Genomic DNA, 15397 nt, shown 5'->3' on the forward strand with positions numbered 1-15397 from the left:
GGTCAGTGGTCGGTAAACTCATTAGTCAACAGAGCCAAATATCAACAGTACAACGAATGAAATTTCTTTTGAGAGCCAAATTTTTTAAACTTAAACTATATAGGTAGGTACATTGTTATTAACTTAATTAGGGTACTCCTACAGCTTAGGAAGAGCCACACTCAAGGGGCCAAAGAGCCGCATGTGGCTCTCGAGCCGCAGTTTGCCGACCACTGCCCTAGGTAAACCAGGTTCTTGCTTACTATTTTACCCCCCTTAATTTGAGATGGCTGGGTCTACAGTGCAGACTCTGACCTGACTTACATTCTTATTTTCCTTTTTTTATTATTTTTACAATTAAACTTATTGGGATGACATTCGTTAATAGCTAATTTACATTCCTATTTTCTGGTGAAGAGAAAAATAAGTATGGTCAGATTAGTATAGGCTTCTAGGGGGTGGTAACGGGGAAGGTAAATATATGGGAGAAACTAGTGGAAGATGACTAGTGAGTGGGTGATTCAGAGTCTGAGTGTCCTCTTATACGTAAGGGCGAGGGACACCTTTACAAATGGACATTTATGTCCTGATTTCTAAGCAAATGTGTTTTAGGGGGCGTGGAGGCAGAGAGCTTTTCTTGGGAGACGGGGGGCTTCAGCTCTTCCTTGTTTTAGCTAAAAGTAATCCTATGTCAAAGTGGCATACTTTGGGGTGGCACGTTCTGATCCCCTACAAAAAAAAACACACACAAGAAAACTATGATCTCTTCTGCCTGGGAGGAAAGAAGGGACTGCCTGGGTATGCTTTCCTTAAAGAAAACTGGACATCAAAGTCGGAGGCCTGGGTTCCTGCCCTTCATTCACAGTGACCCTTGATATCTGTAAAATGTGGCCGAGAAGTGTCCTCAGTTCTGTCCAACTTGGGAGGAGGTGGTTAGGGATGCGCCAAGGGATGAGGGATGTTGTTGTCGGTGTGGCGCCTACAACACCTAGCCCAGAGCCACAGTCCCCGGCTGCTCCTTGAAAGGCACGCAGACACGCCCCCAGGAGGTCTTTCCCTGGAATGTCGGCCAACCGGCCCGTCTCAGAGCCGCCGCCAGGTCAGGTGAGTAGGTGGGGCGGGCGGCGCCCTTTGCCTTTCCTCCTCTCAAGCACCTTTGAATCACGTTTATGGGACATTTAATGGGCTCTAATAAAACAACAAGGAAGTCCCGCCCGTGGAAGCAGGGGATCCCTCCCTGAGCCCACGCCGCCGTGGGTGTGGCGGCCACTCTGGGGCTGGAGGGCGCGGCTCCAAAACGGCCAAGGCAGCGTGGGTCGCGGTGGTCTGCGGAAACCATGGTAACGCTTACAGACGTTGGCTACGCCGTACGTGATGACGACGTGGGGGCGCCCCTGGCGTCCGCTTGTGACGCCACAGCAGCGCGGTCTCCGCGGTCTCGCGTGACCTGGGGCACCGCCTCAGCCTCCCAACAGCCCCAACGGCAGAGGCCCGCGGGCGAGGTCAAGATGGTGGCTCCGCGGGCGGGGGAGGCGGTGGAGGGAGGAGGAGCCAGGCCTTAGCCAGCCGAGAACACCGACACCCGGAGGCCTCCCCGGAGCCGCCGCCGCCTGCTCCTGCTCGAGAGACGCGAGCGGGCGGCGGGCGGGTGGTGAAGAGACCAGGGAGGAGGGGGCGGAGTCGCCGCCTCAGCCCCCGCCCCTGGCCGCCGGCCCGGGACCGGCCCGCCCAGCCCCGGTGCGGCAGCGGCTCATGGCGGCGGTGGGGCCCCCGCAGCAGCAGGTGCGGATGGCCCATCAGCAGGCCTGGGCGGCGCTCGAAGTGGCGCTCCGGGTGCCCTGCCTCTACATCATCGACGCCATCTTCAACTCTTACTACGATTCCAGCCAAAGCCGGTTCTGCATCGGGCTCCAGATCTTCCTCCGGCTCCTCGGTAAGGGGGAGGGGCGGCCTGCCTCCCGGGACGGGACGTGCTGCCGGGAGCCGGCAGCCGCGTGCAGGCCGTGGGTCGTGTGTGTGTGACGGACTGAGGCGGTGTGAGGCGGTGTGAGACTGTCAGTGAGCGTGAGGCAGTGAGGACTGAGAACCAGGTTCGCCCCGCGGGCGTCCTCGCGGCCGGAGGAGGGAGGCGGTGACCGGGGCCCGCGTGGGCCGCAGAGGGCGCTCCGGCAGTACCCCGCTCCTTCGCACCTCGTGGGGCGGGCGGGCGGGAGCCCTGCCGCCGCTCCTCCTGGGGAATGGGTGCCGACGGCCGCTTCCTCTGCGCCCGCCCGGGAACCCGCACCTCCGCTCTCGCTGCCCCTGCCCCGCCGCGGGTAACCTTGGGCTTGTGCGAAGGCCCGGGCCTCCGTTTCCTTCTTTCCGAAATGCGGGGTGCTCGTCTGTGGTCACTTCTGTATCGACGGGGTGTCCCGTGACGGGGACGTGTCCGCGGCAAATGACATCCAGACGAAAGGGGCAGGGTTTTGAATGTCAGACCCTGCAACCCTGACCAAAACCCCTTATGGAGAAGGCGATGTTTATCAGGAGTCCGAAATGTCCCATGAATAAAGTAGAGGTGTTTAAAGAAAAAACGTGGCTAGAAAGTGACGAGGCTTTTCCAAGAGAGACTTCTGAAAGGGAGTTTTGGTGGCATTTGCAGGAAGTGTTGAAAGGCCTCATGTTTGACTCCCCGTCTTCACTTGCATCATCACAGTGAAAAGCACTTGTGCGTAAAAGAATTTAAGTCATTGCACCTCGGCACGCTTGGTGGGTGAGGTAATTCTTGCGATGCGCTCTCAGGAGGCGAGTGCTTTGAAGTGTTGCTGATAGTGGGTCCTCACCAAACCTCTCCGAACGATGAGCCATCTGTTGCTTCTTTATTCGGACAGAAGGAGAGTGGTAATGTCGAGTTTTGCTCTTAGCAATAAGTAGTGGTGTTTTACAGTTGATACTTTACTTTTGCAAAGCATTTTCACTGGTATTGTCTAACCTAATATCTATCTAACCTTCAAAAATCCCTGAGGTGGGAGGTGGTATTCTCATTTTACAAATGAGAAAACGGGGTCAGAGGTTGTGTTTTGCTTTAGATACACAGCAAATAAGTGGTTGCCAGAGCCTAGGCTTAAAAATCTTCTGACATCAATAGTGGTTGACTTTTCTCCGCAGCCCAGCTGCAATCCAGATACAGAATGGTGTAGTGATGATCACACGCTAGAGCTTAAAACTCACAGATGCGAACGTGCTGTTCTTTAGCACAGGACTTACCGGGAACGCACCAGCTGCTGACACCAGCTATTCCTACTGCAAAAGAGTAGTGCCCTCGTTATCTGTGGCAAAAGCGGAGCTGTGCGATTTCGTAATGTATACAAATATCACCACCTGAAACTAATGTTATGCACTTGAAACTAATGTAATACTGTCAGTTATACTTAAATTTAAAAAGCATTCGCTAGCTTTAATATTTCATACTTAACATTTTATTGAATTCTGACAGTTATGGGTGGAGTGGAGTTAATGTTAAAATGAAATTAATAAGAAGTGGGGCTGTTGGGAAGGCATTTTATTCCTGCCAGTAAGAGGCCACTCATCCTACCATAACTTAACGTGCAGTTACTTATGTAGTAAGGTGGTCCCAGCTCAGTCTGACTGCCAACCCTGCCTTCACCCTCCCCAAAAGAGAGAAGAAGATAACAGACTTCTAGGGCACTTGATCAGATTTGGGATCAATGGGATAACCAAGTGCAGCTATGCAAACTAAGTAATCACATATAGCAGGACTCTCTGAGGGTAGGAGGATGGCTATCCCCATCCTGATTTGAGAAGAGTCCGTGGTGGAGGAGGAAAAAAAGGATCTTTGAGAGGATTCACATGTTCATTGCCCACATAGTGTAGCTGCTGCCTTGTTCTTAAAGCAGGTGACTGCAGATTCTCTGAAAACCCTTTTGGGACCAGGTGCTGAGAATTTTAAATGCAGTGCTCTCAGAGTTGAGCTAGGGAACTTTAAGGAAAAGGAGTATTCTCCTTAATTGAATAATTTGTGGTTTAAGAACATTGAACAAAAGTAATAGTATTTTCTTTGTACCCTATCCTGCTTCTTATTTTTGTAGTAAATCATGGAAGTTTGTATTTGATAAATCATAAGAATAAGACGTCAGGCAGGTTAATTAGTTGTGTCATGCCTCCCTGTTCTTACCTGAATCTTTTTAAAGATGGACAGTAATGGTATTTCTCTCATTGGGTGTTAAGGACAATAAATGAGATAGGGTGTAAGCCCTAGAACAGTACTTGGGACCTAGTAAGCGTTAGCTAATAGTAAGCTTGATAGTTAAAAAAATTTTTTTTAAAATACTTAAATTAAAACCATACTGTGTTGCCCAGCTGGTGTGGCTTAGTGGATTGAGCGTCGTCCCATGGACCAGGAGGTCCTGGGTTGGATTCCGGGTCAGGGGCACATGCCCTGGTTGCAGGCTCCATCCCCAGGAGGAGGCGTGCAGGAGGCAGCCAATTGATGTCTCTCTCTCATCGGTGTTTCTATCTCTACCTCTCTCTTCCTATCTAAAAATCAGTAAGAACATATTTCTTTAAAACAACCATACTGTGTTACAGATATTTTGGTCTTTTGAGGGCATCAGAGAAATGTTGACACTGTTTATTTGAAAATTTTTATCTCAAAATATTCTCTGGGTCAGACTTTATGAGAAATACAAAATATTTTTCAGATCCATCACCTGGCTGTTCCTTAAATTGTGCCAATGTATTATGCTAATTTTTCACATTTGTTAAGTGATAACTTTTTTTAAAAAAGTGGCTTTGGTGCTAAAAAAAAAAACAAAACCCCAAAACATCCTGAATAAAAGCAAGTAAGGCGCATTCAATGAGGCATCTGTTGTTTTTTGAGAGTGGCAGGTTTGTGTGTAAAAGATACCAAAGGATAGTTAAAATTAATTGTTCTACCTGTGTTTTTGTGTGTGTGTGTGTTTTTTTTTTAGTAATTGTAGAACCTTTTTAAAATAATTTATATACTGCTGTATATAAATCTTAAACCTTGGCAGTCTGACCTTTTTCTTTAAAATAGTAAAAATGGAAATCTATTTTCTAAGTAAAAAAAAGCAGTACCAATTTTATTTTATTTTTTTAAAATATATTTTTATTGATTTCAGAGAGGAAGGGAGAGGGAGAGAGATAGAAACATCAATTATGAGAGAGAATCATTAATTGATTGCCTCCTGCACACCCCCCACTGAGGATTAAGCCCAAAACCCTGGCATGTGCCCTTGACTGGAATCGAACCTGGCACCCTTCTATCTGAAGGCGGATGTGCTATCCACTGAGCAAACCAGCATTTCCCCTGGCCCAGGCCCTGGTTGGTGTGCGTGCCTGCAGGAGGTGACCAATCAATGCAGTACCAATTTTTATATATAGCATCTGAAGAATTTACTTTCCTTCCCTATAATAAAGTACTAAAACTGAGAGTTTCAGGAGATTAGAAAATAAAGCATCTCATTTTGGAGATCCAAATAAAATCTTATCACAATATATAGAATATTTAAGAATGTTAAGCTATTCTTAGGAGCTGTTACATGCTAAATGAAATGCAACCCAGTGCAGCATAATGCTGAATTGGCAAATCTAAATCCAAGGCAGAAAATGAAAGCATAGGACTTTGTTTTAATAGTATTACTCATATAATGATAATTCACTGAAGTGGAAAAGCTTTTCTGAACATAAAAGAAAATCCAGAAATTACAAGGGAAATTAAAATGAAAAGCTTTTATGACAAAACTTTTTAATTCTTAAAAATGGCACATTGAGGGAAAAATGTATCATATGAGATTGAAGTCCTAAAAGTTTTACTTTGTCAGTAAGAAAAACTTCTTCCAGAGAACAATGGGCCCAGGATAAGCAGTTCACAATAAATGAAATGCACATGGTCAATAAGCAAAAGAAAAATTACTCAGCCTCATTTATAATTAAATAAATATAGTTAAAACAAAACTTCACTTATTAGATTAGTGAAGAGTTCAAAGTTTGAATAGAAACTGGTAAGGCAAAACTGTTTTCCCCTTTCTGTAAAATAGGTAAAGTGATACAATATTTGTAGGCTTTCATTTCTGTGTAAAGCCATTTGGCACTATCAGCTGAAATTAATCATACTCCTTTTGACACACGATTTTGTTTTAAGAATTTGGCCTAAAAATATAGTTGTACAAAGACTATGGGCAAGGATATTCATTGCAGCATTGTTGGTAATGACAAACAACAAATTGTTCATCTAAATGTCTATTAAAAGGGAATCTGTTCATTGTATTAGGTTCAGCCATACAATAAAGTTGATGAAAAGAATGAGATATAGTTATTTTTGGTGCTCTAGAAAGAACTCAGAAAACCTGTGATGTGAAAAATGAAGTAAAACAATAGTAATCAGGACCGCATAAGGATAGATTAGGTATTCTAAGCTGTGACACTATTGACATTTTGGACAAGATAATTCTTTGTTGGGAGGTGGGTGGAGCTGTTCAGGAATTTGTAGGATTTTTAACAGCATCCCTGCCCACTGCCCATTAGATACCAGTTAGCACCTCATTTGAGATTGCCAGAACATGTCTCTAGATATTGTCAGATGACTCTTGGGGGGAGAGGGGGGAAAAAAGATTCTGGTTGAGAACCACTGGGATAAACAAATAGACCAGTAGCACAGAATAGAAAGCCCAGAAATGGACTACCCAGGTATACTGGTATATAGAAACTTAATGTGTTTCAGAGGTACATTGAGGTACGTAGAGGTAGATATAGACTATTTGTGGTCATTTAGTTATCCATATGGGAAAAATTACACTGGATCACTACCTCATGTCAGTATATAAACAAACAGTTCTAATGGATTAATGCTTAGATGTGAAAAGCAAACTTTAAAGAAAATAAAGGAGAACATTTTTTTTAAACCTTACAGAAGGAAAAATTCTTTTAAAGTATATAAAAGCAAATGTGTAAAATATTGATAAATTCAACAATATTAAAATTTAAAACATCAATTAATCAAAAGGAAACATCAGAAAAGTGAAGAACAGCCACATACCTGGAGAAGATGTTTGCATTACAGATAACTGACAAAGAATTTTTAGTCAGAATATTTTTTTAAATGTCTGTGATTCATTAAGGAAAACAAATTCCATAGATAAATGAGCAAAAATAAATTGGCAATTCACAGACAAGAAACATGATGATCAGTAAATGCTCTCTTTGATAAATAATCAGAAATGTAAATTTTAAAAGGTTAAAATAACAAGAAAACCCACTATTATTTAGTAAGATCCTCTGAGTAAGAAGCAAAAAAAGAGTATGTGTGTTTATAAATATGTGCTTGTTTTATGAAAAGCTTGGTTTATTCTTCACTTAATACCAATGTGGTTTGATTCTTTAAAAATCATGTTCACATTTAAAAAATAAAAACATGTTTAATAAAATCTTGGTTTGAAGCAAGACTTTAGTTTCATCTTATTAAAAAACTTAAAATACCCTTTTTTAACCTAAAGTGAGTTTGATAGAAAATTTTTCTTTATGGTATAGTTTATCAAGTATACCAACAGATTGCTATTTCAAGATATTTTATTTACCTTGTATTTCATTGGTTAGGGCTCCCTTGGGAAAAAGGTAGTCATAACATTTGTTTCTGGGCTCCATCTTTATTCTGTTTGGCATTGAAATGTTTTTCCACAGCTTGCTTTAGGTTATGTTTTAAAGGTTTAAGGTAGCTGGAGAGTTGTAAATATTCTGTCCTGTTTCTTTCTAATTTTTAGTCCTAAGTTTCCAGAAAAGGTTATGGTATGGACTTTCCACATAAAAGAACTAAACACATTGGTGTATAACGTGCGATGATTTATTTCTGCTTGCTTATTTCGGGTAATCCGAATTGTAAAGGCCCTGAACTCTTGATGAATTGAGTTCACATATAGCCTCAGAGATCCTGAATTGATTTAGATACCTGCTTCTTTCCTACCTCGAGAACTTTGGTGAAACTCTAATCACTGGAAATTGGGTCCCTGAGTTGTGATTTCAGTTAATTCTATTCTCCAGTGTCCCAGAGCTTAATTTTCTTAGGTGTACAGGGTAAATAAGAGTTTTATGTCTGAAGTTGTGAAAATACAACAAAACTTTAATATTATTGGTAACAGTCACAAAAGGCCAAGGCCAGGAAAGGGAATGTTGAGACTTATTATTTGGGAATTTGACTTTCTTTTTTCCTTCTGTAAAATGAGTGTTGATTACTCCCATGTTCCATACATAGGACCTTGAGTATAAAAGAAAAATTTAAGAACCCCATGTACATGCAAACTTTGGGTAAGAATTAAATAGTTTTATACTATTGAAGTGTTTGGTTGTTATTACATCTTGAGGGTATTATTTTAGTCAAGAAAGGGTAGTATCAGCCCTAGCCAGTTTGGCTCAGTGGATAGAGCATCGGCCTGTGAACTGAAAGGTCCTGGGTTCAGTTCCAGTCAAGGGCACATACCTTGGTTACAGGCTCCTCCCTGGCCTGGGCCCTGGTTGGTGTGCATGCCTGCAGGAGGCAACCAATCACTGTATTTCTCTCTGTCTTTCCCTCTCCCTTCCACTCTCTTTAAAATCAATTGAAAAATATCCTTGGGTGAGGATTTAAAAAAAAAAAAGGAATATAGTATTAGATTGTTACTTGCTAGGACACATCTGAACTTTGTGATTTGTAGTCTCACTACATTATTTGTCTATCCTCCCCCCTTTTCCCTTGGTATCTATCCTATATAATAAAAGCCCAGTGACTAAAATGGCAGAATGACCATGGCCCTTGGCCCAGCCAGCCCCAACCCCCAGTGAGTGGTTAGGGGCGATCAGGCAGGCAGGTGAGTGGTTAGGGGCAATCAGGCAGGCAGGTGAGCAGTTAGGAGCCAGTGGTCCCAGATTGCGAGAGGGATGTCCATCTGCCAGTTTAGGACCAATCCGGATCCGCAGGATCGATCCTAAACTGGCAGTTGGACATCCCCCAAAAGGTCCTGGATTGCGAGAGGATGCAGGCCGGGCTGAGGGACCCCCCCCCCCCCCCCGCATGAATTTCGTGCACCGGGCCTCTAGTATATATAAAAGTCTAAGTGACCGTTCGACTAGTAGCTGTGACATGCACTGACCCCTAGGGGGGAAGATGCTCAATGCACAGGCACAGAAACATGGAACAGACTAATGAGTGTCAGAGGGAAGGGGGGAGAGGGGAGGGCAGGAAGAGATTAACCAAAGATCTTATATGCATACTAGAGGCCTGACCGTGGGGGATCTGACCGAAACTGGCAGCCCGACATCCCCCTAGAGGTCCCAGATTGCCAGAGGGCGCAGGCCAGGCCCAGGGACCAACCATGCACCGGACCTCTAGTATTTGCATAAAGCAAAATGGCACTTTTTCTCCAGACATATTTCTAAAACCCAAATCATTCCTTCATTTGTGTGTAAAAATGAGTTTCGGGGTAAAGCTATTCAAGTAAAAGGAGACTGGCTATAAATTACAACAAAGTTCATGAGTATTCACAAGCAACGATTAATTTACCACTTTCTGTTGACAAAAGTAATTTACAGTCCCTGCTTGACTTTCTCCCTTTTAATTGGTATAAACTAGAATTGAAGTTATTTGACTCATCTTAGGAGATTGGTTTAAGTTTTGTCTCAGGAAAATTGCTGACTTTTTCTATGTAGAGAAAGTAATATTACATATGCATAGTGGTTGAATTAATTCCATTTCCTCTCACCTTCCATGGAAAATATTCCTAATCCAGCTTTTTAAAAAGTCCTTTAAAAAAATACACGATATTTTTAGAGAGAAAGGAAAGGAGAGGGGGAGAGAGAGAAACCGATGTGAGAACCAAACATCAATCTATTGCCTCCTGCATGCCCCCCACTGGGGATCTAGCCTGCAACCCAGGCATGTGCCCTGACCTGGAATCGAACCGGCAGCCTTTATGTGGATGGGACAATGCCCAACCCTGGGCCACACTGACCAGGGCAGTTCATTTTATATTGAAAGGACCTTTACCCAGATATTAGCTCTCTGGGAGATTACTAGTGGCCCACTTGCTCTGGAAATTAATCAGGTGGTTTTTATGCAGAAATTTATGTATCTTGTGTCCTTTGTTCTTTTTTACAAATGACCTGACACATTGGCATAGGATAAATTTTAAGTTCATGGACAAAGTCATCATTTAGAGTAGCAGTCTCCAACCTTTCAGACCTCACAGACCACCGGTTGGCGACTGCTGATTTAGAGGAACTAACCCTTACTTTTCCATGCAATGGATTATGAAATGCCTCCACTGTATGTAATATGCAGTCTTTCTTGATTGCATGCTGAAATAAGGAGGATGGATAGATATTTTATTTGGAGTGTGTCACGTTTTCTATACTCCAAGCCAGGGGTGGGCAAACTTTTTGACTCGAGGGCTACAATGGGTTCTTAAACTGGACCAGAGGGCCAGAACAAAAGCATGGATGGAGTGTTTGTGTGAACTAATATAAATTCAAAGTAAACATCATTACATAAAAGGGTACGGTCTTTTTTTTTTTTTTTTTAGTTTTATTCATTTCAACCGGGCCGGATCCGGCCCGCGGGCTGTAGTTTGCCCACGGCTGCTCCAAGCTCTAGTTTCTTTTTAAAAAAATATATTTTGATTTTTTACAGGGAGGAAGGGAGAGGGATAGAGACGTAGAAACATCGATGAGAGAGGAACATCGATCAGCTGCCTCCTGCACACCCCCAACTGGGGATGTGCCCACAACCAAGGTACATGCTCTTGACCAGAATCGAACCTGGGACCTTTCAGCACGCAGGCCGATGCTCCATCCACTGAGCCAAACCGGTTAGGGCCAAGCTCTAGTTTCTTAGCTTTGTCTGACCTCATATATATCAATTTCTAAGTGAGCTGTATTTTATAGTTTCCTTTAAAAACATAATCCAGAATTCAACACAAACATTTAGTTCAATGAATAGTAATTGCATTTATTTTCTACAAAATATTTTGTGATCCATAGATGTACAAGGTAGTATCCTTGCTTACTCTCAAAGACATTATCTAACAGGGTAGATGATACCTATAAACTACAATATCGGGTAGTATATGACTATTAGGTGTTTCACCAGGTTTTGTAGATATGCCGGAGAGGAACAGTCACTATCAGAGAAAGTGGGTCTATAAGATGGACAGGATTTGAGCAGTCAGGGTGGGACCATGATGACAAGCAGATAAAAATGTAAACGCAGTTGCAGTTATGGCACCGAAAGGGTGTTTTGGGAAAGAAGTCTGGAGCTATGGTGTGTGCTTTGAGAGGAGCATTATTCTAAGGCCAGCTGGATCCTTGATTTCTAGGATAAGAAATACAGATTTTAGTTATTACTACTATTTCAGAGCTGCCACAGTATTTTGAAGAAAGAAATGAAGACATATTGGTGATGGCTTGTAGATGGATTTGGACAAGATGAGTTTTTAGTTAGAGACAAACTAATAAATAGGTTGGTGAAAAGAAGAGATAAATAATAGTTGTTAGAATTTGGAGACTGTCAAGTTCGAGGGTACAGGGCTAGAAGGCACCATTAAGAGAATAATGGTGCCTTTCACTGAAATTAGAAATCACAAGAGCCATTTGAGGTAAGTTTTAGAAATTTTGAATGTTACAGTTGTAATGTAGAAGTGCTAGTAGGTGGCTATTTTTATTTTTTTGTTAATCCTCACCCAGGGATATTTTTCTGTTGATTTAATTTTTTAGAGAAAGTGGAAGGGAGGGGGAGAGACAGAGAGTGAGAGGGAGAGACATGGATTGGTTGCCTCTCACACATGACCCAACCAGGGCCAGAGATCAAGCCCTGCAATCGAGGTATGTGCCCTTGACCTGTTTTGAACCAGCTATGACCCTTCTTAAGCCCACAGGCTAATGCTCTATTTACTGAGCCACTAGGGTACTTGGTGGCTATTTGGATATCGTTTCCATAGTTGAAACCTTGGATAATGTTTATTGTAATCTCACTTAAAAATTTGTCAGAGCACAAAGAAAGATGCTTCTAAATACACTTCAGACCATACATTGGTTAAGTATGGAGTGGGGAGGAGGATTTATTACTGTTTTCTAAATGTTGGTTTTCGTAATGCTACTTTTGTAATTTGAAGAACAATAACAAGGGTAGACTATTTGAAGAAAAAGATTCCGTAATGTATAGAAAACAAGGAACTTGAAAGACATTTCCGAAACTTGCAAGGTAATTGGTGGGGGGAACAACTGAATTTGGACACAGGGGAGAATGCTCAATTTAAGGAGCAGGAAAAATAAGAGCCAGCTGGAGTTCAGCGTGAGGAAAAGGAGGAATTAGATGTAAGTATAAAACTTAAACTCAATTTCCTAAAGAATACTTTTAAGAAAAAGAATTCTAAGATTTAATAGGAACAAGTGTTTTCCATTTTGGTTATTTTTAATTGTAATGTTTTTGTCATGGAATTATTTTAATTATTTTTAATAATTATAAAATTTAAAAGGACATGTTCTTTAAAGATTTTAAAACTTATTAAAATGTATGTCATTACAAACTCAAAGGTAATTTAGTGCCTGGGTATATGGTACTACTTAAATTACTTTGGAAATTGTAATTCTAATAAGATTTTTAAAAATGTTTTGTCTGTCCTGTTGAACCTACTTTACAAAACTCTTTTGGCCTTTAAACCTAAATTGCCTTGAGGCTTAATGTTCATAATTTAAAAAATGCTCGAATTTCCTAAAGGGAGACTATAACTATTAGTGGGAAAATATTCTTTAAAACGTTTCAAATGACCTTTTTTCTTTTTTTTTCAGGTATCTTTGTATCCAGTATTGTTCTGATATTGTCACAGCGATCACTTTTCAAGTTTTACATGTACAGCGCAGCCTTTCTATTAGCTGCAACTTCAGTGTTGGTAAATTATTATGCTGTTTTGCACATTGACTTCTATGGTGCCTACAACACGTCAGCTTTTGGAATTGAACTGCTTCCTCGGAAAGGGCCCTCACAATGGATGGCACTCATTGTTCTACAGCTAACATTTGGAATTGGATACATCACACTACTCCAAATTCATTCCATCTATTCACAATTAGTTATTTTGGATCTCTTGGTTCCTGTAATAGGCTTAATCACAGAGCTACCATTACACGTCCGGGAGACTTTAGTTTTTACTTCTTCCTTGATTCTTATATTAAACACACTGTTTGTCTTGGCAGTGAAACTTAGGTGGTTTTATTATTCCACACGGTATGTTTATCTTTTAGTGAGGCACATGTATCGAATTTATGGATTACAATTATTAATGGAGGACACATGGAAGAGGATCCGTTTCCCAGATATACTGAGAGTCTTTTGGCTAACAAGAATTACAGCTCAGGCTACAGTGTTAATGTACATTTTAAGGATGGCAAGTGAAACTGATTCCTTCTTTATTTCTTGGGACGATTTCTGGGACCTCATTTGCAATCTTATAATTAGTGGATGTGATTCTACACTAACTGTGCTGGGCATGAGTGCTGTAATTTCCTCAATAGCCCATTATTTGGGCCTTGGAATACTGGCCTTTATTGGATCAACTGAAGAAGACGACAGGCGACTTGGCTTTGTAGCACCTGTTTTATTTTTTATTTTGGCTCTTCAGACTGGTTTAAGTGGGCTAAGACCAGAAGAGAGACTTATTCGCTTAAGTAGAAACATGTGCCTTTTATTAACTGCAGTCCTGCATTTCATCCATGGAATGACAGACCCCGTATTAATGTCTCTCAGTGCCTCTCATGTGTCATCTTTTCGTAGACATTTTCCTGTGCTCTTTGTCTCTGCTTGCCTGTTTATTCTTCCTGTTTTACTCAGTTATGTCCTTTGGCATCACTATGCACTAAACACATGGTTGTTTGCTGTTACAGCCTTCTGTGTGGAACTCTGCTTAAAAGTAATTGTTTCTCTCACTGTTTATACGTTATTCATGATTGATGGCTACTATAATGTCCTCTGGGAAAAGCTTGATGATTATGTCTACTATGTTCGTTCAACAGGCAATATTATTGAATTTATATTTGGAGTAGTAATGTTTGGAAATGGGGCTTATACTATGATGTTTGAGTCAGGAAGTAAAATTCGGGCTTGTATGATGTGTCTACATGCGTATTTTAACATCTACTTACAAGCAAAAAATGGCTGGAAGACATTCATGAATCGTAGGACTGCTGTTAAGAAAATTAATTCACTTCCTGAAATAAAAGGGAGCCGCTTACAAGAAATAGATGATGTCTGTGCAATCTGCTATCATGAGTTTACTACATCTGCTCGTATGACACCATGTAATCATTATTTCCATGCACTTTGCCTTCGGAAATGGCTGTACATTCAAGATACTTGTCCAATGTGCCATCAAAAAGTATACATTGAAGATGATATCAAGGCTAATTCAAGTATACGTAGCAACAACGGATTTATTGCACCTAATGAAAATGCAGAGGAAGCTGTAAGAGAGGCTGCTGCTGCCGAATCTGACAGGGAATTGAATGAAGATGACAGTACAGATTGTGAGGATGATGTTCAAACAGAAAGAAATGGAGTGATTCAGAATACAGGTACAGCAGCTGAAGAATTTAATGAGGACACTGACTGATTAAACAGCATTTACTAATCATTGAGGTTATTTGTTCAAAATTCAGTTCATCCAAAATGGAGTTAATATGCTTCACTTCATTGTGTAACCAAGCACAAAAACAGTCAATGTTGAATCTGTGAATGGTTTTCCGTTTACTGTGATGTGCTACTGTAAATATACCTCTTTAATTACTTCTGGTCTCTTTGGTGACCTATTTAAATTTGTGTACATTATTGTACATAGAATAAAATGTTTTCACGTTTTTATGACAAAATTTGAACAAATAGCTTTTTAATAGATATAACGATAATACAGTGCGCCAACTGTGCCAAAGATTCCTAAATGAAAGTGTATAATTCTGGCCCCTAGTGTTTCTTTAAGATAGGTGGGAGAATGAAAAAGCAAATCAGAGGAAGCCACATTAAATCAAGGAAATAAAATAATTTGGACCAGAGGATAAAGGATATATTTTTATGAACTAAGGAAAAAGTAGGCTGCCAGAAGTGACTGAGACTTTTTGAAATTTGAGAGTAGCACTGTAGTTGAGCTGAGTTCAAAAGTCAAGATTTGGATATTGTGAGTTGAGAAATAGGCATATATAAGGTATGTATGTATATCAGGTATGTATCAACTTATATCTGGTATGAACCAGAATGTGTTTAATTTTGATGTGAAAATCAGTATATTTGTTAGCCATTCCGTGTTTGCAGCATTGACATAAAATTGTCCTTTTGGACTTCTGAAGAGATTATAAAATTAAATACTTGGTGATTTTCATTCTTTTAAGC

General features: G+C 41.1%; 2 protein-coding genes across 2 annotated transcripts in view; both read left to right on the forward strand.

Annotated features, from left to right (window-relative positions):
• TRMT12 (tRNA methyltransferase 12 homolog) overlaps window positions 1-12932 on the forward strand; it is a 48579-nt gene extending 35647 nt beyond the window's left edge. Inside the window, exon 3 of the mRNA XM_036338646.1 lies at window positions 12811-12932. The gene's annotated coding sequence lies outside the window, so the exon portion shown is untranslated. The remainder of the gene's footprint in view (window positions 1-12810) is intronic.
• On the forward strand, window positions 1412-14889 carry RNF139 (ring finger protein 139). The gene is made up of 2 exons (XM_036338642.1): window positions 1412-1912; window positions 12811-14889. Exons 1-2 carry the CDS (start codon window positions 1732-1734, stop codon window positions 14625-14627), a joined length of 1998 nt encoding a protein of 665 aa, XP_036194535.1. The 5' UTR covers window positions 1412-1731; the 3' UTR covers window positions 14628-14889.
• The last annotated feature ends 508 nt before the right edge of the window (window positions 14890-15397 follow it).

This window comes from Myotis myotis, unplaced genomic scaffold, assembly GCF_014108235.1.
Source record: "Myotis myotis isolate mMyoMyo1 unplaced genomic scaffold, mMyoMyo1.p scaffold_m19_p_16, whole genome shotgun sequence".
Classification (NCBI taxonomy): domain Eukaryota; kingdom Metazoa; phylum Chordata; class Mammalia; order Chiroptera; family Vespertilionidae; genus Myotis; species Myotis myotis.

Coding starts and splice junctions, on each gene's coding strand:
- RNF139 (XM_036338642.1), top strand. CDS start 1,732: ATGGCGGCGGTGGGGCCCCCGCAGCAGCAGGTGCGGATGGCCCATCAG. Junction 1,913..12,810: donor GATCTTCCTCCGGCTCCTCG/GTAAGGGGGAGG, acceptor TTTTTTTTTCAG/GTATCTTTGTATCCAGTATT.